At 41.3% G+C, this 27973-nt stretch overlaps 1 protein-coding gene across 1 annotated transcript; it reads left to right on the top strand.

The window, feature by feature from the left end:
* Positions 1 to 3546: 3546 nt before the first annotated feature.
* On the top strand, positions 3547 to 3984 carry LOC140012682 (uncharacterized). Its single transcript, XM_072060963.1, has one exon. The coding sequence runs from the start codon at positions 3547 to 3549 to the stop codon at positions 3982 to 3984; it is 438 nt and encodes a 145-aa protein (XP_071917064.1).
* Positions 3985 to 27973: the final 23989 nt, after the last annotated feature.

Genomic DNA, 27973 nt, shown 5'->3' with positions numbered 1-27973 from the left:
TTACCTTGGTGAGTGTACCATTATATGGTGTAATGCTTAAATGATTATGTATACTTGTTATGTGAACTTGAATGGCTTGAATGAGACGAGAGTGTACTTTATCGCTCTCGATCTCTTATCTATATTACTGTTACTGTCAAATGTGAAATTGTCTACATGTGTGATTTGACATGGCTGAGGGCTTTGCCCGACAACTTAACTGTGCTATCTGAGCTCATACCCCATTGGTCTTTAATCGAATCGAGCCGGCAAGGGCTTGGGCGAATCGATAAGGGACCTTGGGTTCACTGCAGTCGAGTGGAGTGTTAACTCCTCGACCTTATGGTATACTCGAGTATTACCCTCTCTGTTATTGTGAGGTGTTCGGACTCGGTAAGGGAGTGAGCGGTGGAAGGGATACGGAGTAAAGTGGGGATCTACGGGATGTTCTTCTCTTCAAAGGTTGACGGAGTGTCAACGGGTTGGAGATCAAGTGCGGCAAGTGGAAAGTGGCTCTTGAGAGCCAATTGTATCCTTTTATTGACTTGTTTTGTTTATGAGCTTTGGGATCATTATGTGATAAAAGGTGTTTACTGGTGTGTCTTGTTGGTACCTCACGAGTTTAAGCTCACCCTCGTTACTTTGTTTTCCTTACAGGGATATCAATAACTGTTGGGGGACTATATTGTTTTGAAGCACGAGTTGAGCTAGTTTTCATATAGTTTGAATATATTCTTTTGTAAAGCTCCTCGATGGTTGGAAAAACCCTAAATGTACTTTGATCTAAATATCTTCCTTTTGATTTGTAAATTACAAACGTATGTGTATAACACTGTTAAACCCTGTTCATGTATCCTATTTGGTTTGGGAATGTTTCTCTGAGGTGTATGGTGACATCTACATTTGATTGGATTCTGGTTGGATAGTGACGTGGCGGTCACTATTCATTTGCGATTTCAATTTTTGTTTCCCATTTTATGGGTTTTAAATCGCTTGAGCGCGGTAATATTTTTCGAAACATTTTAGATTATATACGACCGTTTTAGTAGTCCTGGCGAGAGTTGGGCAGGCAGTTCGCTAACCCCTTTGGTACGCCCTAGGGGAAGGTGGGGCTGTCACAGTTGGTATCTGAGCCTAGGTTAGAAGTGACCTAGGCAAGTTTGAAATTTTATTCCTCAGGACCTGTGAGGGAAGTGTTAAGGTACTGTTAGGTGCGATTATGCTTACGTTGTCTAAGATAACAACCCTTTTGTTATCTTTGTAGGTTATGGCCGGTACGAGTGGACAGGGTGGAGGTGAGCCACCTCAGAGGCGGCCACCAGTTATTGATTACCAGGAGAGGCCGGGAGGTCCGATCCGGCTTTGGTACACTGCCAGCCGGACCCACCGCTGCAGGCATTGCCAGTATTACTCTTATGCTGACCATGTGATCTTGGAGGTGCTAGACGAGCGAAGGAGACTTAGGAGTGCCGCCACGAGGGATCACACTGAGGCGCTTAGACTGAGGGGCGTCCTAAGGATGCAGGCTGATCGGATTGGAGAGCTCCAAGAAGACATAGTTATGGAGCAGGAGCGATCGAATGCTCTGAGGGAACAGTTGCAGGTGGTGAACACCCGCCTTACTAATGTCGTCCGGGAGGTTAGAGACCGTTCCGGAGGCATTATTAACGAGTGCGAGGCGCTAATCCAATGTGTGATTGGTGCCAATGCGCAAGTAGTGGCTCCTAGTAGTAGTACACCTGGCGAAGGGAGTACCCCTAGTTCTAGCCAGGGGGGAGAGTCTGTGGCCTCCATAGGGAGCTCGGTTAGAGCTCTTTTGAACCACTTTTGATCCCACGAAGGGAATAGTTAGGATAAGCACTTAGTTAGTTGTTTTGGCCTAACTTTGTATATAATCTTTTGGAGGACCCCTTTTGTTGCATGGGATTTCTTTTGTATGTCCTTGACCGACTGCTTTTGTATGACTGCTTGCAACATCTATGTATGAATATTCTATGTGTATATATGTCTTGTGTGTTATTTTGATTATTTGCCGATGTTTATAAGTTTATGCCCGTATGGTTCTTTAATTGTTATTACGTGTCTCGACCTTAGAGTGACTTGAACCATGGAGGGCACTCGTAGTGGACGAGGCCGTGGACGTGGAAATAGGCAACCTTCTGATAGAGGCACTGCGGAAACCTCGACTGGACCAAACCCTGAACCTAGGGTAGATCCAAATGTCCAGATAGCTGCCGCTATGCAGAAAATGACCGACTTGCTGGCCCATGTGGTGCAACAACAGGGCCACAACCCTAACCCACCTGTCGGGAATCCCGAAAACCCTGGGAATCACGTAGAAAGTGAGGATCGAGCTCTTGAAAGGTTCCAAAAGTTATCCTCACCAAAGTTTCTTGGAGGGCCCGATCCCGATGTGGCTGAAAGATGGTTGGAGAAGGTGGTGGACATCTTTGCGGCCTTACATTACTCCGAAGAGAAGTAGGTTACTTTTGCGGTTTTCCAATTAGAATGGGTCGCTCACTCTTGGTGGAATGTTATTCGAACCAAGTGGGAGAGAGAGCAGACACCCAGAACGTGGGTGAACTTTGTAAGAGAATTTAACGCCAAGTACTTTCCGCCCTTGATCCAAGAAAAGAAGGAGGACGAGTTCATCCGACTTCGCCAGGGCACCCAATCCGTGGCTGAATACGAAAGCCAGTTTACCCGATTAGCCAAGTTTGCCCCTGAACTTATTATGACTGAACAAAGAAGGGTACGACATTTCATTCAGGGGCTAAATGTGGAAATCCAAAAGTATTTAGCCGTGACCCAGATTAACACTTTCAGTGATGTGGTGGATAAGGCTTTGCGAGCCGAGAATGCAAGGCTTCAAGTTTGGAATTTTCAAGTGAGGAAACGTGGGTTTTTCGGAGGTAGTTCTACGCAGGGGGATAAGAGTACCCCTCCCAAATTTGGCCGTGGAGCTGGAGGAGGACAAGTTCCGGGTACGACAAGAGGGACACCGCCAAGAGGTGGTTAGACGGGACGAGGCCAACAGAAGAGTGCCTCACAAGGGAGCTCCGCCACTATTTCTCGTGGCCCGTGTGGGTTCTGCTGGAGAAAGGAGAAGAAGTGCTTACGCTGTGGGAGCGCGGAGCACCAGATAGCCAGTTGTCCAGTTCAACCCCGAGAGGCGAGAGGGATCACACAATCTTCTAAGGCGACTTCAGCGCAATCAAAGGTGGAAGTGACGAAACCGAAAGTGCCTGCCCGAGTGTACTCTATCGAGCAACGTCCTGTCCCTGATTCGGCGGAGGTGGTGGAAGGTATGATTCCTGTCTTCCACCGTCTAGCTAGGATTTTGATAGACCCCGGTGCCACCCATTCCTTTGTTAACCCTGCATTTATGTGTGGAATTAATATAACCCCTGTAAACCTGCCCTACGAACTGGAAGTAAGTACGCCTACGGGGGACCAGTGTTTGGTTACTAGCAAAATGTATGTAAACTGTGAAATCTGGGTAGGAGAGAGGAAGTTACTGGGAATTTGATAAGTTTGGCTATTAAGGGGTATGATGTGATTCTGGGCATGGACTGGTTAGTTAGGTACGATGCCCAACTTGACTGTAAAAGGAAAATAATGGAATTTCGTATTCCGGGGGAGGCGACCATAAAGTTAGATGTGAGGGGCAGTTTAGCCTCGTCTGCAATGGTTTCGGGTATTCGGACTAGGAAACTTTTGAGTAGAGGGGCACGAGGGTTCTTAGCCTTTCTCATCAACACTCCCACTGATAAGTTAAACATAGAAGATGTTCCAGTAGTGGGCGAATATTCGGACGTGTTTTCCGATGAGCTAGTGAATCTACCACCGCAAAGAGAGATAGAATTTGAGATTAACTTGTTACCAGGGACTTCACCTATCTCTAAGATCCCATACCGTATGGCACCTGCTGAACTTAAGGAGTTGAAGTTGCAGTTGCAAGACCTTTTAGAGCGGGGTTTTATCCGTGAGAGTGGATCTCCTTAGGAGCACCCGTTCTCTTTGTTAAAAAGAAGGACGGGACCTTGAGATTATGTATCGATTACCGAGGGTTGAACAACGTAACCGTTAAGAATAAGTACCCACTACCCCACATTCATGAGCTGTTTGACCAATTGCAAGGTGCCGTGGTCTTTTCAAAACTGGACCTTCGACAGGGGTACTACCAATTATTGATCCGAAAAGAAGATGTGCCTAAAACTGCCTTCAATTCTAGGTATGGGCAGTTCGAATTTGCCGTGATGCCCTTTGGACTAACCAATGCCCCTGCCGCTTTTATGGACTTGATGCATTGAGTTTTCAAACCCTACCTGGACCAATTTGTCATTGTGTTTATCGATGACATTTTGGTCTACTCGAAAACCCGGGAGGAGCATGTGCAGCACCTAAAATTAGTCTTGCAAACCCTAAGGGATCACCAATTATACGCCAAATTTAGTAAGTGTGAGTTTTGGCTGGAGAAGGTTTCCATCTTAGGTCATGTAATTTCGAAGGAGGGGATTGCAGTAGATCCGGCGAAGGTAGAGGCAGTGACCGAGTGGAAGAGACCTGAGAGTCCGACTGAGATTCGAAACTTTTAGGGTTGGCAGGTTACTATCGGCGATTTATTAAGGATTTCTCAAAACTTGCCAGTCCTTTAACTAATTTGACAAAGAAAAGTAACCAGTTTCTGTGGGATGCCCGATGTGAGCAGAGCTTTCAAGAGTTGAAGAAAAGGTTAACTATGGCTCCTGTTCTGGCCTTGCCTAACGGTAAGGACAGTTTCATTGTGTACACCGATGCTTCGAAGGAAGGCTTAGGGTATGTATTGATGCAAAATAAGAACACGATAGCCTTTGCCTCTAGGAAATTGAAGACCCACGAGCAAAACTATCCCACTCATGATTTGGAGTTAGCCGCAGTTGTCTTTGCTCTGAAAAAGTAGAGACACTACCTGTATGGGGTAACCTTTGAAGTTTATTCCGATCACAAGAGCCTTAAATACCTCTTTTCCTAAAAGGAGTTGAATATGAGACAACGTCGTTGGATGGAATTCTTAGAAGATTATGACTGCACGATCAACTTGTGACAGCCCCACCTCACCCTAAGGCGAACCAAAGGGTTCGGTGGACCGCCTGCCCAGCTCTCGCCAGGACTAACGGTTCAGATTAGAGCGATCGAATACGTTCCGGACCGTACAACGCGCATAGACAAGTCAAAATCCCAGAATAAAACAAAACGAAATCGGAGTCGGCCATGAATAGGAACCGACATGGCAAAACCCAACCAAACGTCAAGCAAATATTTACATCTCAAAAGTTAGCATATACAACCCAAAGGGCATACCAAAGTGATTCAAAAGTGGATACATGTACGTTTTGCCAAATCCAAAAGAGAAACGGACCCAAAAGTATATTTAGGGTTTAAATCAATGAGCTATACAAAAGATATGTCTAACTAGCTCAATTCGACAACCATTCATCAAATCCAGTCCAAAAGTATTTATTTTCCTGTAAGGAAAACAAAAAGGAACAGAAAGGGGTGAGCTTGTGCTCAATGAGGTACCAAACATATAGCAGAAAATTATGGCATTTCACATTTAACAAATCAGATACACATGCCAGATGTAAAGTAAAGTAACTAATGATTCAAATCAGAAGGATACAGGTGGCTCTCAGGAGCAAATTTCCAGCTATTGTACTTGATCCAAACCGGTTGACTCTCCGTCAACGTATATAGAACCAATGCGTCCGTAGACCTCACTTCGCACCGAATTCCGTCCACCAAACACCCCTTTACCGGGCCCGCTCACCGTATTCGAACATAAATGGTAATACTCGAGTATACCCGGAATCAAGGGTCTCAATACCCAAAATCCCCGAACAGACTACCGTGGTTCGTTATCTAATCGTCCAGGTCCTTGCCGGCCCGACTCGAATAACTTAGCCACAGGATTGAGCTCATAAGTCATAGAAATCCGAACAGATGCAGACACAGATAACAGATTCAAATTTTGCAGAGTAAATTGGCATATGAACAGACAAGAGAACGAGTGTGATAAAGTACACCCTCGTCTCGAACAAATAAACAGATTGCAGAGCAGAAATCAAGTTAAACAGCAATGGAGGGGAGTGGTACACTCACCGATTCAACTTCAAAAGTTTTTACTTCAGATTGGCCTTAATCGCCAAAAAACCCTAAAATAACCAAAATAAACCAATTGAAGGTTTCACATCCATAATCGAGTAAACAAAATGCACATGAGGCTCGACTACTAGTCGTATGCCTCACCAAATAATTACAAATGCAAGGGTACAAAACATGATTTTTGGGAATAAAAAGATAACATGAAGACCTAGGTTCAACAACCCAAAAGCCCTTTCATTTCTACCAAAAGGCAAATCCAACTTAAAAGAACCAAACGGCCTAGAAAATCGGGCAGCACTTCCCCTAAATTTCTTACTTTTTCCAGCCATTAAGGCTTCATTATTTCCTCAAATCAGTCCCAACATCTCACACAAAAGTCATATCAATTCCCAAAAGCCGTTCACGAGGCTCAAAGTAGTACAAGTACAAAAGTTAGCTAGGAAAAGACCGGAATGAAAGCAAGCCCTAAAACATGCAAACAAGTACAAGGAGACTCGATAACGAGTCATAAACCAATGCCAAGTATGACCCCAATAGGGTTCCATAAACATATACAAACATTAAAGAAAACCAGAAATTTCGGACATGCAATTAACTTTGGCCCTGAAAAAAACAGGTTTTGACTTTACTTTGCGGTAATAGCACCAAATGCACTACGATTATCGGATGAGGGTGAAAGACCCACCATTTCGAAGCTAAAAGACAGGGCTACAACATCACAGAAGGTCACTCAACCCAGTTTTGAGTGCAAACAGGTCAAAAATGCAAGATACTTCATCAACAACGTAAAACAGATTCACCAAAACGTATTCTAGCGGAAACATCATAACTCAGGCTCTACAAGTCCAAATCCAGAAATTCCAACACCATTTGAAAGCTAAGAAACAGGGATAAATTTCATCAGAAGGCCTCAACAACTAATTTGGAAGCAATTCCAGCCAAAACAACCAATTACAGTCGCAAATCCCAATTTCGGGTAAACCAGAACAGCAATAGTAATTTCGACTTTTCTCACTCTACACTACTCCGATTGACCTGAAATTTTGTAGGCACCTCTAAAATGTTATTCCCTACAACTTTCATGTTTTGAGGTAAGGCCAATTCAGCCTCTATCTATGACCTAAAATTTCGGACAGAATGAAGAACCAAGAACCCTAATTTTCCAGATTTCTTCCAAAACAGAAATTAATTGTAATCTTCCACTTTTTCCACCTTCTAGAATCATTAAACATCATTTCCAATCATCATACATAGCCATACAATCATGCTTATATTAAAACAGAAAAATCCCCAAAAATAATAAAACTTCACCAACTCAACCAAAACTCAAGATTTAATCCATAAATTTGCATCTTATACAACCACTAAGCATGATTTAAGCATCAAATAAGGGAGGAGGGTGGTTCTTCATGACTTACCTTTAAAACAAGAGAGAGAGAGCTATGGGTCACCTTAACCTTCCAAATAACTTCACCAATCACTTCACAATCACTAAGTGGAGGGGTTTTATGGAGTAATTGCAAGATCAAATGGTTGGATGGTTCAACTTGAGCAAGATTGGAGCTAAAACTTGAAGAGTTTTCCTTCTTTCTTGAGAGAGAGAGAGTCGGCCAAGCTTGCAGAAATTTAGGTGCTTTTTGGGTCAAAATTGAGTATTAGTAAAGGTAAGAAATAATGGTCAAGTCAAGGTTGAATAGGAAGGTGACACTTGTCACCCTTTTAATGCAACTCTATCCTTTTGTCTCTCCAATGATAGTCCATCTAGGTATCCTCTAATTATCTCTTAACACCCGATAAAATAATTCCAGTATCCAAAACTTAATCTAGTTGGCCGAAATTTTCCGAACTTTTCGCACTAGTGGGTCCCACGTCCGGTATACGCTCTTAATTTCTCAAAATCTATTCGATACTAGGAAAATCATCTAAAAACTATATTTACTCATAAAATTTATCTAGAAAATTTCCGGATACAAAAGTGTAGAAAACAAGCCATGAAAAATGCAAAAACCGAGAAAATGCAAATTACGGGTTCTCGCACTCTCTCCCCCTTAAAAGAATTTCGCCCTCGAAATTTTACCTTCCAAAGTTAAAGTAACCAATGGCCTGTACCTTCTTCGTCGTCAGAGTCAGAAGAAACGAGGTTCTTCATTCCAGTCCCTTCTCCACTTGACGGTCCAGGGTCGGTCTTGGTTGGCTGCTGGGTTCCCTTCTTTTCGGGCACTAAACCCGGGCAATTAGCAATCAGATGCTCGGCGCTCCCACAACACAGACATCTCCTCCACTTTAACCAACAATCTACTTCAATATGATTGGATTTTCTGCAATAACTACAATTTGTCACACCACCCGATCCACGGCCCCTCTTAGCAAATGGCCTTCCAGCTTTACCCTTTTTCTTTGCATGGAAGATCTTCAGTTGTGGCCTTGCACTTCCTATCTTTTGAGCTTCCTCTGGAGTCCCCCTAGAAGTATTACCTTGTGCCATTGCTACGGTCTCCTTGGAAATCTCTTCGTATTTCCTCTTTAACTCCATGTTTTGGTGTAAGAGCTCAAGTTTCTCTGAATATTCTTGCTTCCATCGCCCTTCCCAGTACCCGGTCAGCCTCCTTTGAACCTCTATTTCATCTCGGAGAACCGAAATTTCCTGATACGGATCAACCCAATGTGTCATCTTACGGAAGTGCTGGAACTCGGATGCTAGCCTGTCGGGCAAAACAATGGGTCATAATACATTCCTAAGTACAAGTGGCACTCTCGGTCCTTGTCCAGCTATTGTTTCCCTTTTCTTCTCTTGATTCTTGGCCTCGCTTAGTTCCACGGCCATGACCACGTCCACGACTACCTCTCCTCATATATATATATATATATTTTTTTCCTCCCTTTTCTTTTTCCCCTTTCCCCAAGGTAATTCAACGCATAAATACAGTAAAGTGACAAAAGTAATCATATTCTAGCACACCAATTACACCAATGACATATACACATATAACACACCATGTATCAAGAAAACGGTTAATCAAATACACCAATACATGCCAAATTAGACAGATAATCCTATGCACAATACTCAAACCACTGTTATGTCATAGCGGTATCAAAGCAAATCAAGTGTAAAGGCGATATAGTCCCAGACCCAATTAAAATAACCCCGTCCGATCCCTCACGTCACTTACTATGCAAACGAGATATCCAATAATCTCTTGTACTCATTCCAGTCAAACAAATCCTATTCATGTTCCCAAAATGTAACTCTCACCTACGAACACCGCCTCAACTCTGGAGTACTCAGGCACAAGAATCCGAAATAAGACAATTCACCTCTCGAGCTGGCCAGTCCCAAGAGTAAATCATCAAAAATCGAAATTCCTACCAGACGTACCTATCTATGGTCCTCACATACCACAAGAAAATTTAAAGCCTATAACATTCACAATTCAGAGCTTAGGCTCAAACGAGCACTTAATCCTTCATACCTATCCACCACTTAGTCCAGGCTCGCTCCGCGCAGAGACCACGCGAAGCAGGCTCTGATACCAACTATGACAGCCCCACCTCACCCTAAGGCGAACCAAAGGGTTCGGTGGACCGCCTGCCCAGCTCTCGCCAGGACTAACGGTTCAGATTAGAGCGATCGAATACGTTCCGGACCGTACAACGCGCATAGACAAGTCAAAATCCCATAATAAAACAAAACGAAATCGAAGTCGGCCATGAATAGGAACCGACATGGCAAAACCCAACCAAACATCAAGCAAATATTTACATCTCAAAAGTTAGCATATACAACCCAAAGGGCATACCAAAGTGATTCAAAAGTGGATACATGTACGGTTTGCCAAATCCAAAAGAGAAACGGACCCAAAAGTATATTTAGGGTTTAAATCAATGAGCTATACAAAAGATATGTCTAACTAACTCAATTCGGCAACCATTCGTCAAATCCAGTCCAAAAGTATTTATTTTCCTGTAAGGAAAACAAAAAGGAACAGAAAGGGGTGAGCTTGCGCTCAATGAGGTACCAAACATATAGCAGAAAATCATGGCATTTCACATTTAACAAATCAGATACACATGCCAGATGTAAAGTAAAGTAACTAATGATTCAAATCAGAAGGATACAGGTGGCTCTCAGGAGCCAAATTTCCAGCTATTGTACTTGATCCAAACCGGTTGACTCTCCGTCAACGTATATAGAACCAACGCGTCCGTAGACCTCACTTCGCACCGAATTCCGTCCACCAAACACCCCTTTACCGGGCCCGCTCACCGTATTCGAACATAAATGGTAATACTCGAGTATACCCGGAATCAAGGGTCTCAATACCCAAAATCCCCGAACAGACTACCGTGGTTCGTTATCTAATCGTCCAGGCCCTTGCCGGCCCGACTCGAATAACTTAACCACAGGATTGAGCTCATAGGTCATAGAAATCCGAACAGATGTAGACACAGATAACAGATTCAAATTTTGCAGAGTAAATTGGCATATGAACAGACAAGAGAACGAGTGTGATAAAGTACACCCTCGTCTCGAACAAATAAACAGATTGCAGAGCAGAAATCAAGTTAAACAGCAATGGAGGGGAGTGGTACACTCACCGATTCAACTTCAAAAGTTTTTACTTCAGATTGGCCTTAATCGCCAAAAACCCCTAAAATAATCAAAATAAACCAATTAAAGGTTTCACATCCATAATCGAGTAAACAAAATGCACATGAGGCTCGACTACTAGTCGTATGCCTCGCCAAATAATTACAAATGCAAGGGTACAAAACATGATTTTTGGGAATAAAAAGATAACATGAAGACCTAGGTTTAACAACCCAAAAGCCCTTTCATTTCTACCAAAAGGCAAATCCAACTTAAAAGAACCAAACGGCCTAGAAAATCGGGCAGCACTTCCCCTAAATTTCTTACTTTTTCCAGCCATTAAGGCTTCATTATTTCCTCAAATCAGTCCCAACATCTCACACAAAAGTCATCTCAATTCCCAAAAGCCGTTCACGAGGCTCAAAGTAGTACAAGTACAAAAGTTAGCTAGGAAAAGACCGGAATGAAAGCAAGCCCTAAAACATGCAAACAAGTACAAGGTGACTCGATAACGAGTCATAAACCAATGCCAAGTATGACCCCAATAGGGTTCCATAAACATATACAAACATTAAAGAAAACCAGAAATTTCGGACATGCAATTAACTTTGGCCCTGAAAAAAACAGGTTTTGACTTTACTTTACGGTAATAGCACCAAATGCACTACGATTATCGGATGAGGGTGAAAGACCCACCATTTCGAATCTAAAAGACAGGGCTACAACATCACAGAAGGTCACTCAACCCAGTTTTGAGTGCAAACAGGTCAAAAATGCAAGATACTTCATCAACAACGTAAAACAGATTCACCAAAATGTATTCTAGCGGAAACATCATAACTCAGGCTCTACAAGTCCAAATCCAGAAATTCCAAAACCAGTTGAAAGCTAAGAAACAGGGATAAATTTCATCAGAAGGCCTCAACAACCAATTCGGAAGCAATTCCAGCCAAAACAACCAATTACAGTCGCAAATCCCAATTTCGGGTAAACCAGAACAGCAATAGTAATTTCGACTTTTCTCACTCTACAGTACTCAGATTGACCTAAAATTTTGTAGGCACCTCTAAAATGTCATTCCCTACAACTTTTATGTTTTGAGGTAAGGCCAATTCGGCCTCTATCTATGACCTAAAATTTCGGACAGAATGAAGAACCAAGAACCCTAATTTTCCAGATTTCTTCCAAAACAGAAATTAATTGCAATCTTCCACTTTTTCCACCTTCTAGAATCATTAAACATCATTTCCAATCATCATACATAGCCATACAATCATGCTTATATTAAAACAGAAAAATCCCCAAAAATAATAAAACTTCACCAACTCAACCAAAACTCAAGATTTAATCCATAAATTTGCATCTTATACAACCACTAAGCATGATTTAAGCATCAAATAAGGGAGGAGGGTGGTTCTTCATGACTTACCTTTAAAACAAGAGAGAGAGAGCTATGGGTCACCTTAACCTTCCAAATAACTTCACCAATCACTTCACAATCACTAAGTGGAGGGGTTTTATGGAGTAATTGCAAGATCAAATGGTTGGATGGTTCAACTTGAGCAAGATTGGAGCTAAAACTTGAAGAGTTTTCCTTCTTTCTTGAGAGAGAGAGAGTCGGCCAAGCTTGCAGAAATTTAGGTGCTTTTTGGGAACCCAATTGAGTATTAGTAAAGGTAAGAAATAATGGTCAAGTCAAGGTTGAATAGGAAGGTGACACTTGTCACCCTTTTAATGCAACTCTATCCTTTTGTCTCTCCAATGATAGTCCATCTAGGTATCCTCTAATTATCTCTTAACACCCGATAAAATAATTCCAGTATCCAAAACTTAATCTAGTTGGCCGAAATTTTCCGAACTTTTCGCACTAGTGGGTCCCATGTCCGGTATACACTCTTAATTTCTCAAAATCTATTCGATACTAGGAAAATCATCTAAAAACTATATTTACTCATAAAATTTATCTAGAAAATTTCCGGATACAGAAAGTGTAGAAAACAAGCCATGAAAAATGCGAAAATCGAGAAAATGCAAATTACGGGTTCTCACACAACTACCATCCGGGTAAGGCTAACGTAATAGCTGATGCCTTAAGCAGGAAGGCTCGAATATCTGGGTTAATAGTTAAGGAGTGGGAAATGTTCGAAGCTATTGGTGAATGGAACCCTAAAATGGAAGGTAAGAAGATCACCTTTGGAAATATCCGGGTGACATCCGCCCTATTGGATAGAATCAAGGAGGCCCAAACTACAGATCCGATGGTTCAGAAATGGGTGGAAAAAGTGAAGAAATGAGAAATTCCTGATTTTACTCTAAATCCTGAGGGAATTTTGAGATTTAGAAATCGCATTGTAGTGCCTGAGGATGAGAATTTGAGGAGAGAGATTCTGGATGAAGCCCATCGATCAAAATACACCATCCATCCGGGTAGTACTAAAATGTATCAGGATTTACGACGGTTATGCTGGTGGGATAAAATGAAGAGGGGGATTGCTCAATATGTACAAACCTGTCTAGTCTGCCAGCAGGTTAAGGCCGAACACCAAAAATCTTCTGGATTACTACAACCTCTTGAGATACCATAATGGAAATGGGAGAACATTACGATGGACTTTGTTTCCGGATTGCCTAGAACCCAAAAAGGACATGATGCCGTTTGGGTGATCGTCGATCGGTTAACCAAATCGGCTCACTTCGTACCTGTGAATATGAAGTATTCCATGGATAAGTTGGCTCGGGTGTATATGGAGGAGATTGTGAGATTACATGGGGTCCCTGTAAGTATAGTTTCCGACCGAGACCCTCGTTTTGTGTCAAGGTTTTGGCAAAAGTTTCAGGAGACCTTGGGAACTAAACTGAACCTAAGTACCACTTATCACCCTCAAACGGGTGGGCAGTCGGAGCGAATGATTTAGACACTTGAAGATATGTTAAGAACGTATGTTTTAGACTTCAGAGGTAGTTGAGGTCAACATATGACATTAGTGGAATTCGCCTACAACAACAGCTACCATTCGTCGATTCAAATGGCACCGTATGAGGCTCTTTATGGACGAAAGTGTCGATCTCCGTTATACTGGGATGAGGTAGGAGAAAAGAAGGTCTTGGACCCAACAGTTATCCCATGGATGGAGGATGCCCAAGAAAAGGTCAAGTTAATCCGTCAGAGACTCCAAACTGCTCAAAGTCGCCAAAAGAGCTACGCGAACAACCGAAGAAAAGATTTGGAGTTTGAAGTTGGAGATCGCATTTTTCTTAAAATAACACCCCTGCAAAGTGTTACGATGGGTAGAGGAAAGAAACTTCAACCAAGATTTGTAGGACCTTACACGATACTCCAACGAGTTGGGAAAGTTGCATACCGGCTTGAGTTACCGCCGAACTTGTCCCGGATACACGATGTCCTCCACGTGTCAATGCTCAAGAAATACTACCCTGACCCGACTCATATTGTGCAACCAGAGGAGATTGAGATAGATGAATCCCTTACCTACGAGGAGAAACCTATACGTTTACTAGATCGAAAGGTGAAGGAGCTGAGGAGTAAACAAATTCCATTAGTGAAAATCCTGTGGAAGAACCACGGAGTCGAAGAAGCGACCTGGGAGATGGAGGAGGATATGAAAAAAAAATACCCTGAACTGTTTGTGGATCAAGGTGAGAAATTTCGAGGACGAAATTCTTTTAAGGGGAAAAGAGTGTGAGAGCTCGAAATTTTCTTATTTTCTAGGCATTTATTTTAGTCTTTTGCGTACAATTTCCGTATTTTCTTTCTTATATGAAAATTCTGGGAATTTTTATGAGGACGTATGATTTTTACATTTTTTTCCCATATAAGTTATTTTCTGTGTTAAAGGTGGTGTACAATGGATGTGGGACCCACTAGTGTGATAAGTGCGGTAAATGTGGTTCATTTGGAGAAACTCTGTATACAAGGATTATATTACATGGTGTTATGAGATAATTAGGGGTTAGCTAGTTAATTAAGTCTTGTAAGACAAAAGAAATGAGATAAGCTTGAAATGGGCACATGTTGCATTGTGATTGGAGGTTGGCATTTGACTAGTCTTTCTTTACCTTTACTAAACTAATTTTGACCAAAAATCATGTTCCATTTCCTCCTTCTTGGCCGAGCAACAAGAGAGAAAAGAGAGAGGGAGCTTCTTCAATTTTCCTTCATTTCTAGCTAGAATCTTGCAAACCTACCGGTTAAATTCCAAATCTCTCCACAAAAGTGAGTTGCTAAGCTAGTTTAAGGTGTTGAGTGGAGCCATTTGTGAAGAACAAGCTCTAGTTGTCTTGTTTCTTGGAGTTGCAAAGGTGAGTTGTTAAATATCTTCCCTCTCATATTACTAATGATCAATTAAGGATTTCTAGTGGTAGAGCATGTCATTTTGTGACTTATGGTTGAGTTGTTCAAATTTTCCTATTTATTGAGGAATTTTCTGTTTTATATAGTATCTTGTGGTTGGCTATGGATTGATAGTCTTATATGAAGGAATTTGGAGCCTCTATATGCTTATTGTGGTTTATTGTGAAATTTCCAGGTTTTAGAGGGATTTTCGGTTTTAGGGTTTCCCAAATGAACCTGTTCTGCCTGGTTCTATTCGGCTAGGTTAGAGGCCGAATTAGCCTTAGGTTAAAACATGAAAGTTGTAGAGAATGATATTTTATAGTTTTCTACAAAATTTCACCTCAATCGGAGTAATGTAGCCTATGAAAACACTGAAATACCCCTGCTGCCCTGTTTCTGTCTGAAACTGGTAATCAGCTTCTGTAATTTGTTAGTTTGACCGGGAATACTACTGATTTGGTTGTTGATGTCTTCTTATGAATTATAGCCTTGTATATTAGATTTCAGATGGCTTTGGAATCACTTGAATTGGAGTCGTATGTGGTGAGATATGATTGAATGAATCAGGACTGCTAGTGAATTTCACAGTAAACTTCGAACTAAAAAATCTGGGGTTTTTTTGGTAAATTTTACCTAGATACATTGTAAACTGGACTGAGTAACCTTCATCAAAGTTGTAGCCCTCTACCTTAGCTTCGAAACAATATAAATTGTACCCCAATCCGATAAGTGTAACTCCGGTTGTGCCTGTTCCGCTAAATGACGTCAAAACTGTCTTTTGGTTTTAGGGCATAAACTTCATTTCCGGACTCTCCCTAGCTTGGTTATGCACTTATACATTCTATTGGGCCTTATTTTTGGTAGTGTGTGGATTTCCTTTGACTCGTATTCGAGTCTTAATTGGGATATTCTTGTTGTATAGGTCGTGCCCGTGATCCGACGCGTACGCCTGAAGCTAACTTGTGAATTTGCTTACTTACCTTGGTGAGTGTACCATTATATGGTCTAATGCTTAAATGATTGTGTATACTTGTTATGTGAACTTGAATGGCTTGAATGAGACTTTCGATCTCTTATTTGTATTATTGTTACTGTCAAATATGAAATTGTCTACATGTGTGATTTGACATGGTTGAGGGTTTTGCCCGACAACTTAACTGTGCTATCTGAGCTCATACCCCATTGGTCTTTAATCGAATCGAGCCGGCAAGGGCTTGGGCGAATTGATAAGGGACCTTGGGTTCACTGCAGTCGAGTGGAGTGTTAACTCCTCGACCTTATGGTATACTCGAGTATTACCCTCTCTGTTACTGTGAGGTGTTCGGGCCTGGTAAGGGGGTGATCGGTAGAAGGGATACGGAGTAAAACGGGGATCTACGGGATGTTCTTCTCTTCAAATGTTGACGGAGTGTCAACGGGTTGGAGATCAAGTGCGGCAAGTGGAAAGTGGCTCTTGAGAGCCAATTGTATCCTTTTATTGACTTGTTTTGTTTATGAGCTTTGGGATCATTATGTGATAAAAGGCGTTTACTGGTGTGTCTTGTTGGTACCTCACGAGCTTAAGCTCACCCTCGTTACTTTGTTTTCCTTACAGGGATATGAATAACTGTTGGGGGACTATATTGTTTTGAAGCACGAGTTGAGCTAGTTTTCATATAGTTTGAATATATTCTTTTGTAAAGTTCCTCGATGGTTGGAAAAATCCTAAATGTACTTTGATCTAAATATCTTCCTTTTGATTTGTAAATTACAAACGTATGTGTATAACACTGTTAAACCCTGTTCATGTATCCTATTTGGTTTGGGAATGTTTCTCTGAGGTGTATGGTGACATCTACATTTGATTGGATTCTGGTTGGATAGTGACGTGGCGGTCACTATTCATTTGCGATTTCAATTTTCGTTTCCCATTTTGCGGGTTTTAAATCGCTTGAGCGCGGTAATATTTTTTGAAACATTTTAGATTATATACGACCGTCTTAGTAGTCCTGGCGAGAGTTGGACAGGCAGTCCGCTAACCCCTTTGGTACACCCTAGGGGAAGGTGGGGCTATCACAACTCGAGCCAGCAAGGGTTTGGTCGAGGAGCTTGGTGAACGATAAGATAACTGTATGCTTGATCTATTGAGAGATTATGCTTCTTTTATTGATGTTCGGGCCCGATGCGGTGTATGGTGGACGGAATTGACGTTAAGTGAAATTCTACGAACTTAAATGCCCACCCGGTTGACGGAGTGTCATCGCGAGAAGGTAATCGATTGAGGCTTGGCGAAGTAAGTGGAACTTAGCTCCTGAGAGCTCCTGTATCCTCATTGAATGTGTTAAATTGAAAATTTGTGAATTGCTTGAATGTTATAGCTTTAATTCTTGTTTAAATGCCATTGCTACTTGAACTATGTGTTTTGCATGTTTTCTTGGCCTCACGAGCATCCGCTCACCTCGTTAGATTTGTTTTCCTTAACAGGAGCTGAACTGGAAGGGGATTATGGAAAAGCCTACTTGATGGCTCTTTTGGTTAGAATTTTGAAATGTTTTGTCTAGACATCTTTTGGGAAGTTGTATATTTTGAAAAGTTGATATATTTTGAACTTGTGATGTAAGATTGAATATTTAAGTATGGAAGCGACTTCTCTTTCTTACTTCGTCTTGTCTTATTAGTTATTATTGGTAATAAGCTTGAACTGGAATTGCACTGAGTCCTGGCGAGAGCTGGGCAGGCGTCCCGCGGATACCCTTTGGTTCGCCTTAGGGAGAAGTGGGGGCGTCACAGTTGGTATCAGAGCACTAGATTGGAGATCTATTTAGGAGATATACTAGAGACTTTACTTCTAAGAATAGGAATGAGATAACTTAGTTGTATCCTAAGTAATATTTGAGAGAGTTAGTGACTCTAAGTTTCTAAGCCAAAAATTGTGGTTGTTTTGCAGGGATGGAGAATGGAAATGGGGAAACTGCTGCTAATGGTAATGGTCAGGCTAATGGCCACGTGGAGTCCCTTAGGTCTATTTACTATAGAGCACAGGGTGGAGGAGCTCGTGTGCCTTATTCGCCTTCTTCTAGGTTTCCTCGATGTATCTGTAGGGCGACATACGCTTATCCGAATAACCTCGTGTTTGCTCTTGATGATGAACGTCGCTAGTTGGTGAATACCAACATAGCTCTACTTCAGGAGATGGAGAAGCTGAATATTATGGTGAATGCTCAGAGTGCTAGGATTGCTGAGTTAGAGGGGATCGTAGTGGACGAGGTGGCTAGGGCTGAGGCTGCCCGTGATGAGTTTCAGAGAGTTAGGGCTCGACTTACTAGGATAGGCGAGGAGGTCTGGGATCAGGCCGCTGGGATCCTAGCAGATACTACTATGCTGATTGACGAGGTGATGGATGTTGTTCAGAGTCTGGCTCAGGAGGAGGATCCAGATGAGGACCCTGAGGAGGAGATTCTACCTGATAGCCCTACTGTGGACTAGACCTAGAGTAATAGACTTTTGACTTTTGTAGTTAGAAATAACTGGGGTGATGCTAGTGCTAAGGCCATTGTATTTTGCTTGACTATGTGGCCTACTTTTGAGTCACTTGGCTCTACTTTAGTCGTACATGACTAAAAGTACTTTTGTGGCACCTGTGTGCTATATTTTTGTAATACCCCATGACTTGCTAATTGTATGGATTTTAAAGTGCTAATATATGTAAATTATTGTTATTTTAAATGTTTTCATGAGTGGTTCTTATATTAAGTATTTCCTCGCGTAATTACTTTTATTTCTTGCACTAGGCATACCTAGAATTATGAACGGACGAAGGAGTGGTCGAGGTTGTGGGCGAAGGACCAGGCAAACCCAACCTCACGGGGACGATCAGGGATCGGCAACTGGGCCAACCCAGGGACAAGAGAATCTAGAGGGTAACCAAGTGGCTACTGCCATTAATAGGATGACTGATATCCTTGAACGGTTAGCTGAGAGACAGGGTCCAAGGCCACTTAACCAACTTGGGGCCTAGTATAGAGGGGAAGATAGAGCCTTGGAGAGGTTTCTGAAATTTAACCCACTTAAGTTCACTGGAGAACCTGATCCCGAGGTAGCGGAAAACTGGTTGGAGAGAATAACCAATATATTCGCTGCCTTAGATTACACCGAAAATAGGCGAGTGAACTTTGTTGCTTTCCAATTTGAGGGAGTAGCAAGTGCCTGGTGGGACATGATAAGGGGAAAATGGGAGAGAGCCCAAACCCCTTGGAATTAGGAAAACTTCACGAGGGAGTTTAATGAGAAGTTTCTTCCGCCTCTGATCCAAGAGAAGTGGGAGGACGAGTTCATCAAGTTAAGACAAGGAACTCTTAGTATAGTCAAGTATGAAGGGAAGTTCACTAAACTGTCTAAGTACGCTTCCGAATTGGTGACTAATGAGCGGAAAAGGATAAGACGTTTTGTACAAGGGCTTAATGTGGAGATTCAGGAGGGCTTGACTGCAGCCCAAATCTCTACATTTACTGAAGCTTTGGAGAAAGCACAAAGAGTTGAAAGTGCAAGAATGCAAGTTAGGGACTTTCACTCTAAGAAAAGGAATATTTCTAGTTATAACTCTAGTCAGGCTAGTAAAAGTGCCCTGTCTTCCAAGATGGGAAGGGGAATGGGAGGAGTAAGGACCGCATGAGCTTCAAGGGGAGTTTTATCCAGAGGAGGTCATAGTGGGCCGGTTCAAGCGAGAGGAGTGCCTTTTAGTGGTCCGGCTGTAACCCCTCAAGTCAACTGTGGTTACTGTGGAGAATGATTGTTGGAGAAAGTCGGGAAAATGTTTGTTCTGTGGTAGTGCCAAACACTAACTCATGAATTGTCCAAATAAGCTGAAGGTAAGAAATCTTTTAGTAATAGTTAGTAGTTTATTTCCTAGATTTCTATTTTATTTGCTTGGAATAAATTCGGTCCAAGACCTCATGTTGAGTTGGATCCGATTTATAGAGTCTAGGCTCACTATAACTTAAGTTGGTTAATTAGCTTTTATTGGGTTATGTTGGGCCAGCTTAAAGCCTTCATTGGATCGATTATAAGCTGACCATTAGATAGTGGATTTGAGTAGTGGAATCAGGCCAAAGGCCTAGCCCAACCGAGTTAGGGTTTTCAAGTCACTTTAGGTTTTCAAGTTGTATGGCTATACATAGCCAAGGCAAGAGACCTTCATAGGGAGTTTTGAAGATCAATAAAATTGTGAGTTTTCACTTTTCTCTTTCCAAGAGAGCCTCTTTGAATATTTGAGAATCTTTCTCAAGTTATTCAAGTGAACTTATCAATCAAGTAACTCCTTGGTTGTGGCGTTCCTCTACCTATAGTTTGGTTCGCTAATTCATTAGGTAACGGGTTGAGATAATATCAATAGTGTTCGTTATCTCGGGTGTCGACACCAAATTTTTACTCGTTTTTGTTTTAATTATCTCAAAATTTTATCTTAGACATTTTTTAAGCATTTTGGACATCAAATCTTTTAATTTTATTCATTTTTGCTTATTTGTCTGTTAATTTTAAGATTTTTTGAAAAAAAAAAGAGAATTGCTCACAAAAAAACATTCTTTAAATTTTTAGATTCAAATTAGGAAGGTTTGTTGTTTATTTTGTTAAGAAAAAAAAAAGAAAAAAAAAAGGGAACCCGAGAGCGGGTTTTAGGCAGTTTAAGAGATTCTGATTGAAAAAAAAAAACGCAAAAAGCTGTTTCATTATAAGGGTGTCATCGGATGGCCAAGAGAGAGAGCTGGAGAGGAGGTTGGTTTGTAGCCATTGAAAGGAGGGTTTTAGGGTTTCTCACTTAATATATAAGGGCTGAAAAGAAACCGCAGCCAGGGGGGAGGTTTTTTGACGGCTAAAACTAGAGAGAGCAGGGAGAGTTTGGAGGGCTGAGGAAAGAAAGCAAAAAGGGGACGACTGAAAATCTGAAAGGAGAGGGAGATGCGGCTGGAGTTTTGGGGAGATAGAGAGAGAACTAGAGTGCAGAGACCGAGAGAGAACGTTGTGAGCAATGGATGAGCAGATAGTTTCATCCCCATCTTCATCTTCCATGACCCAGTCAGATTGCTGGGCTTATGCCATTTCCCGGCAGAGTTCAAATGATCAGAGTGGATGAGTGGTGTTAGCTTGGGGAGATGGCTACTTCCAAGTTGCCAAAGCTGTCGATGACGCCCCGTCCGTGCACCAACGGCAATGACCCCAGCAAATACAACACCACCGCCACTACGGGCTGCGGATCTGGCTCAATCCGAGAGGAAAGTGATGAAAGGGATTCCAGCTTTGCTCGGTGAGCCCCCCAGCTGATGAACAAAATGATGATGGCGCTGCGGACTTCAACGTCACTGACGCGGAATGGTTCTGCGCCATGTCCTTGGCTCAATCTTTCTTCGCGGGTGACAAAGTAACGAAGGCTAAAAGGTAATCTTTCCATTTTTTCCTGTTCATAGATCACAGACGTATTAACATCTTTGCTGCCACGTCTGTTGCTGCGCTCCTTTGCTTATACTTCCTATTTGTGAACTTGATGAGAGGGGGAAAGCTTTTGCTCCCTGATTTTGTGCTAGCCGTGTTTTCTCTGCTGCTAAAAAGAAGTGAAATGCATCCATTAGTATCCTGCCATGCATGTTAAGTTCTGGGTTTCTTGTTGTTGCTGTTCTTTCGGCTTATGGCGAAGAAATCCGTGGGTTTGGACTGGGTTTGGGGGGACGAAAGTTCTGAGGTTTATGTGGGTTTGGTTGCTGGGTTTTATCTAAGTTTTTGCGTGAAATTGTCCGAGTGGGGTGAGCTGCAAATTTGCAGTAGAATGAAGTGTCGACTTGCATGAGAAAATGTTCAGTCCAAGTTATGCATGCTTGCTGTCTTTCATTGTTCCTTTTTCTTTCTTACTGTTTTTACCTGCTCAAAAGCTGCTCTCATGTCTCTCTGTGGAGCGTTGTCGATATTGCTCAGAGTTGCAGAAATTTTGCGTTCCTTAGATTTTTGTATGCTCTGTCCTGTTGAGTCTTCGTGTGTGGATGTTGTTTAGCTTTGATAATGGACCGTGTAATTTGGGTAGTTGATGACTGACCGGAACACTGGTTGCTTTGAACGAAATATGAAAGAAAGGTCGGAAAGATCCAGAAACCAGCAGAAAAATTGCAGCAAGGAACATAGGAATGATTCCAAACTTGCCAGTTTTCTCATCTCCCCTTGGTTTGCATGTCTAAGCTAATGTTTTATGATGGTTTTGGAATCTAAATGTGAGCTCCCTGATTAGCTAATGAAGTTGTAAAATCACAGAGAATAAGGAAATGTTTGCTGCACTTTTGTTTGGCCGTTGCTGCATTTTTTGCTTCTTCTTTTTGCTTTTATTTCTTGCATCACAGTCAGTTTTCAGTCCAATTTTTCTCCCTTAGTTTTGTAATAAGAGTGGGGAATCCAAGTGGGTCGATGTTTGGGGGTAGTGTCTTGTGAATGTTGAGGTTTGTTGGTGATGCGCGTGGTGAGTATTGAAGCACAGCAGAATTATGGTAGAAACAAGTTTCCTTCGTGGGTTGCATGCTTTTGCATGAAAAATGTCCAAAACAAATAGCACTTTAGCCCCCCAAGTCTCCCCTTGTTCTACTATGACCCAATCAATTGAATGATTTTCTCAATTTGGTCCTTGGTAGCTTTTAATTTTACAACTTCATTGCTTGTTGCTTCAATTAATTACCATGCTTTGTTTAGATTGCACTAATGCATGAGTTTAAGAACTTTGCGTCCAAGTGAACTTGCGTTTACCTATTCTCTTTAATTTTTCCAAATAAATTGGTACCTTGACATTTTCTTTTATTTTGGAGGATAAATAAGTGATTTCACTCCATTTAGGGCATCAACTCAAGGGAGGTATAACTTCTTTTATCTTTTTTGTCTCTCCCCTATGTGAACTAACGTGCTAAGTTGGAATTGCATGTCTACTTTGCTTTCCTTGCTTTTTCTTAATTCCTTTCATTTATTTCAATTACTTTTGCTTTTATTAAGTCATTCTTTTATTTATTTATGGGGTATGTGTACACCTCTTGGCTTGTAATAGATAGGGCTTGGAGAGCATTTTTATTCACTTTTCCCCTTCCCCATTTGTTTTAGTTAGCCAATGTAATAGGTTCATTAGTGTGATTTGCATGCTTACGTGCTACGTGTTACTTGCTTTCTTAGGGTCTTGCATCTCGATACCATGCTTATGTGTTATGTGCTATATGTGATTTATGTGTTTATTTGCTTTATTAGCCTTTACATGATTTATTTGGTTTATAATGAATGTGTCACGTCGCCGTGGCTAGTCCAACGCTGGTCATGGTCTTTCCCCTCGAGCTCTCGCAAGTCCAATGCTTGTGAGAGAATTTTAGAAAAGGGCTAGTCCAATGCTAGACCCAATAGGCCGTCCCCTCTCGTTAGTACATACTTGCATGTCTCACTACATTTCATACATTTTTCTTAGTTTTCTAGCATTTGGTATGCTCCTCCAATCCTTTCCCCTTCATTTTAGGTTTTTTTGCATCCTCATGCTAGTTATAGGGTACATTTGCTTGAGAGTCCCCTTTCGGTAAGGGAAACGAGCGAGTGTGGCTACAAAATAGCCTTAGCACGCTAGTTCTTCCTTCTAATCAAAGGGAAAATTAAAATCATGAAGATAGAAGTCATTCCCGTACCCGACTTGATGCATTCCTCTAGGTTCATGCACCTCCATTTTACCATATCATTTTTTCATCTACATTTTCTCACTACTTATATTTTTCTCATTCCACATGCCATGTTCACACACTTCTCTTCTTTCCCTATCACTTATTTATTTTCTACCTCACAAATTGCACCCAATTGTACTTAGATGCATTTACTACCATTATACCATATTTTGATCCACTTGCACACATACACCTTCATTTTCTCAATTGGCACACATGCACTTTTCTTACATTTGCACACATGCACTTTTATTACATTTGCACACTTGCACTTACATTTGTATTTTTATTTTATTTTATTTTGCATTTCTCTTACATTTTCACACTTGCACTCATATTTGGTTCTTCATTTGCATTACCCGTGACCTCTATGAGAGTTTTCCTTATTGGCCATCACAACTCATGTGATTGGGACCAAAAAGTCTCATAAGAGACATTTTAGATTTAGGATTGCATTTTTTTCATATCCATTAGTCACATCCAACATGCAACACATATTTTGGGTAGAAGAATTAAGAAAAGAAGGGCTAAGTCACTCAACTAGCTTTGGTTACGTAGACCTAAGAGTTCTTTAAAAAGTTGTTTACTTTTCTTTCCAAAAAATCACTTTTTGGGTGACTTGGTACACCCTTACTCTATACCAAGTGGCGACTCCATTTTCCATTCAAAAACCCTTTTTGAACTTTGTTTGGCCAAACCGTCGCATTTCACAATCCCATGGCCTTTTATTTTTCATTTTCACATACGTTCACATACATATCCCACACACTACTTTCACAACCTTAAAAAGTGAGGCGCGACAATTCACAGGTCAAACGAGAAGCCACCTTTTGGCCTTCTTCAGGACTTCCCTCTTATTGTCCTTTTTCCACTTCACTTCTCCTTGTAAGACCTTCTTCTAGCGTTTCTATTGTCCATGGTGGATAGGGTGAATGGTTTGCTCTTTTTACTTTGGAAGGTGCTGCATTTTCTCTAAGTTCTCCATGTATACTATTAGGTGCACTCCTTTTGCGTGCGTGAAAAGCTTTTACCTGTGCCTTTGCATTCTCAATCTTTTGGGCCTTCTCAAGAGCTTCAGTAAAAGTATTAACTTGAGCAGCTGCTAAAGCTTCTTGGATCTCCAGATTCAACCCCTGTATAAACCGTCTCACCCTTCTCTGCTCCGTAACCACTACTTCAGGAGCAAATTTAGACAATTTAGTGAATTGGGTTTCATATTCGGCTACGCTTAAGGTTTCCTGACGTAACCTAATAAAATTATCCTCTCTCTTCTCTTGGACCAGAGGTGGGAAGTATTTCTCATTAAACTCTCTCATAAAGTTTACCCAAGTCCATGCCGTTTGTTCTCTCTCCCACTTTGCCCTGATAACATTCCACCATGCCCGAGCGGGTCTCTCAAACTGAAAGACAGCAAATGTCACTTGTCTTTCCTCCGTATAATTCAAGGCCATAAAAATATTAACCATAGCCTCCAACCAATGCTCAGCCGTCTCTGGATCAGGCCCTCCAAGGAACTTAAGAGGAACAAACTTTTGAAAATGCTTTAGAGCCCTGTCCTCTCCATTTTCAGGGCTCCTAGGTTGATTCACTGGAGTTCGGCCTTGTTGCTCTAGCAATTGCGCTAAGATATTAGCCATCTATTGTATTGCCGTTGCTACTTGATTCCCTGCTTCGATCCTTGGTTCTTGTTGCTGCTCTGCCGCCGCGTCTCTTGTTTCTCTTGGTTCTTGTACTTGCCTACGTCCATGTCCACGGCTAGCCCCACGTCCCTGACTAGCCCCTCATCCTTGACTTCATCTACCCTTCATACCCTTCTCTCTCTCTCTCTCTCTTTTGTCAAAAGGTTATATAGCACATAAACAAAATCAATCGACTATAGCAGCAAAAGAAAGACATTTTTTTTATCACATAGTCAAAGATAAGGAAATGCACTTAGTACACTTATAGCATTCCAAGTTCATTCATCAGGTTGCACAGATACTTTACTTATCAATTTGATCAAAACCAAGTGCGTAAAACAAAGCAGATACTACACACATTAGTATTGACACGTCACTAGCATACATACAATGGTAGAAAAAGAAATGGTTTGTCATCCCAGTTACCTACACCTACGTCTTGCATTCTCGAGTCTCTAACCTAGGTGATTATCAAAGCAACTGATTCTACCTTTCCCTGGGACACAGGTTGCCCTACTTTAGGCTCAAGATGAAGTTCATTAGGGCCTGCATACCATTGACCTCCCTTGGCTATGTTCACTTGTACTACCTCATCCACAAGCATCTCAAATTAGTCAAAGCACAAAACTCTTCAATTGCAGATACAAATTCAAATACATCATTCGTAATGCTAATCCAAGATAATAACCTATTCTTTCGATCTAGAAACAATTCATATAAGCATGACCTAATCGCATCTTCCATACTTACCTCAATTTCATTCGTAACCGTCATAAAAGTATCAACTCTTTGGTACTCGGGTACAAGAATCCAAAAATAGGATAATTCATAACTCGAGTCGGCCGGTCCCAAGAGCAAATTAATTACATTTGAGATTCCTACCCGACATACATATCTAATTTTCCCCAAGTATCAAGACAAAGGATTTATACCAATAACATTCATGATTTACAGCTTACGCTCAAGAAGAGCATCTAATCCTTTACGCTTTTCACGTAATCGAGACTATAACACCACTTGTCCCAAGCTCACCCGTGCAGATACCACGCAAAGTAGCTCTGATACCACATGTAACGACCCCACCTCCCCCTAGAGCGTACCAAGGGTTTGACGGACCGCCTGCCCAACTCTCGGTAGGACTCACTCACTCACTCAACTCTCAAGATTAATCATTCAGGCCTCCAAAATAACATTTAAGTTCTATAATTCAACCAAAATGTAAACTTATTTACAAACCCAAAAGTCAAACGTATGTTACAACATCAAATGTCAAAATATATTCTATCAACCAAAAAATATAAGTACAAGAGGGTTACACACTCTAGTTCACATTCAATTGCTTCGGACCTCCATTCCTGTAAGGAAAACAAAAACTAAAGGAATGAGTTAAAAGCCCAGTGAGGTTCCTAAACAAGCAATCAGGTAGGGAAACTATGGAAACATTACATTTAACAATTTGCATACTTTGCACAGTAATATCCAGTCATTCAAGAAATAAACACTCAATCATTGGAAGGATACGTGCTCACTCGGAGCCATTCATTCAAGTCATTCATTCATTCATTCGCCAACCATTTGTAGACACCAAAAATTTCATGTTAACTTTATTTATACTTTCATTTTTATTAAATGATAGTTAGTGTATTCTTTATTTATTTTTTATAAGTTAGGTTTATAATTTCATTTTTTTAAGATATTTTTTGCATTAAAATTTTGAAAAGGAAAATTTTCACAAAAATATGTTTTAAATCATTTTAGATTTGATTACTTTAAAATAAATGAAAATATGGCAATGTATTTTCTATTAGGAATTAATTTTGTTTTGTTTAACCCAAAATTGATTTGGAAAGCAGAAAAAAATATAATAAAAAAAAGAGAGAGGGAAGCCACGCGCGTGCAGTGCAGGCGCACATTTTCTTCTTCGGCAGAAATGAAGCTACAGTATCAGAAATGCAGCTACAAAAATTCCAGCTCTTTTCCCACTCATTTTTTTTTCATTTTTTGGGCTCCATTGGATCACTCTACTATAGGCCATCCAGGGAACTCAAGTTATTGAGTAACAAGAGCCATCTAGGGGCTCAAGATAATCATCAGAAAAAGGCAAAAACCCGCACCATTGATGCTAGGCTTTGAGGGTATCTGATGCCTATAAAAAGGCCACAAAAAATGAGAGGGTTTAGGGAGGACATTTTGGAGTGACGGCTAGGGTTAGAGAAAAGGGTAACGGAAGAATGAGAGATAGAGAAGATTAGAGTGGCGGATGGAGAAAAGGAAAAAAAAACCAGAGAAAGGGCGGCGGCTGGGAAAAACATAAAGAAAGAAATCCAGCAGAGGAGGAAAGGGAAAAGAAAAAAGAGGGAGCGAGGTGTTGGAGCTGAGAGAAAAAGACTGAAACAAGAAAGAAAAAGCAAGGGAAAAGGGGCAAGAGAGGTCTTCGGCATGGAGGGGAAGAAACGGAAAGAGAGCTGAGGGTTTTTGGCCAAGAGCAAAAAAAGGAAGGCTACGGGTTGAACAGAAAGTGAGAGAGTAG

Source organism: Coffea arabica, chromosome 8e (genome assembly GCF_036785885.1).
Source record: "Coffea arabica cultivar ET-39 chromosome 8e, Coffea Arabica ET-39 HiFi, whole genome shotgun sequence".
Taxonomy (NCBI): Eukaryota; Viridiplantae; Streptophyta; class Magnoliopsida; order Gentianales; family Rubiaceae; genus Coffea; species Coffea arabica.
The sequence above is the reverse complement of the archived record's forward strand: the minus strand, read 5'-3'. Positions and strand labels throughout refer to the sequence as shown.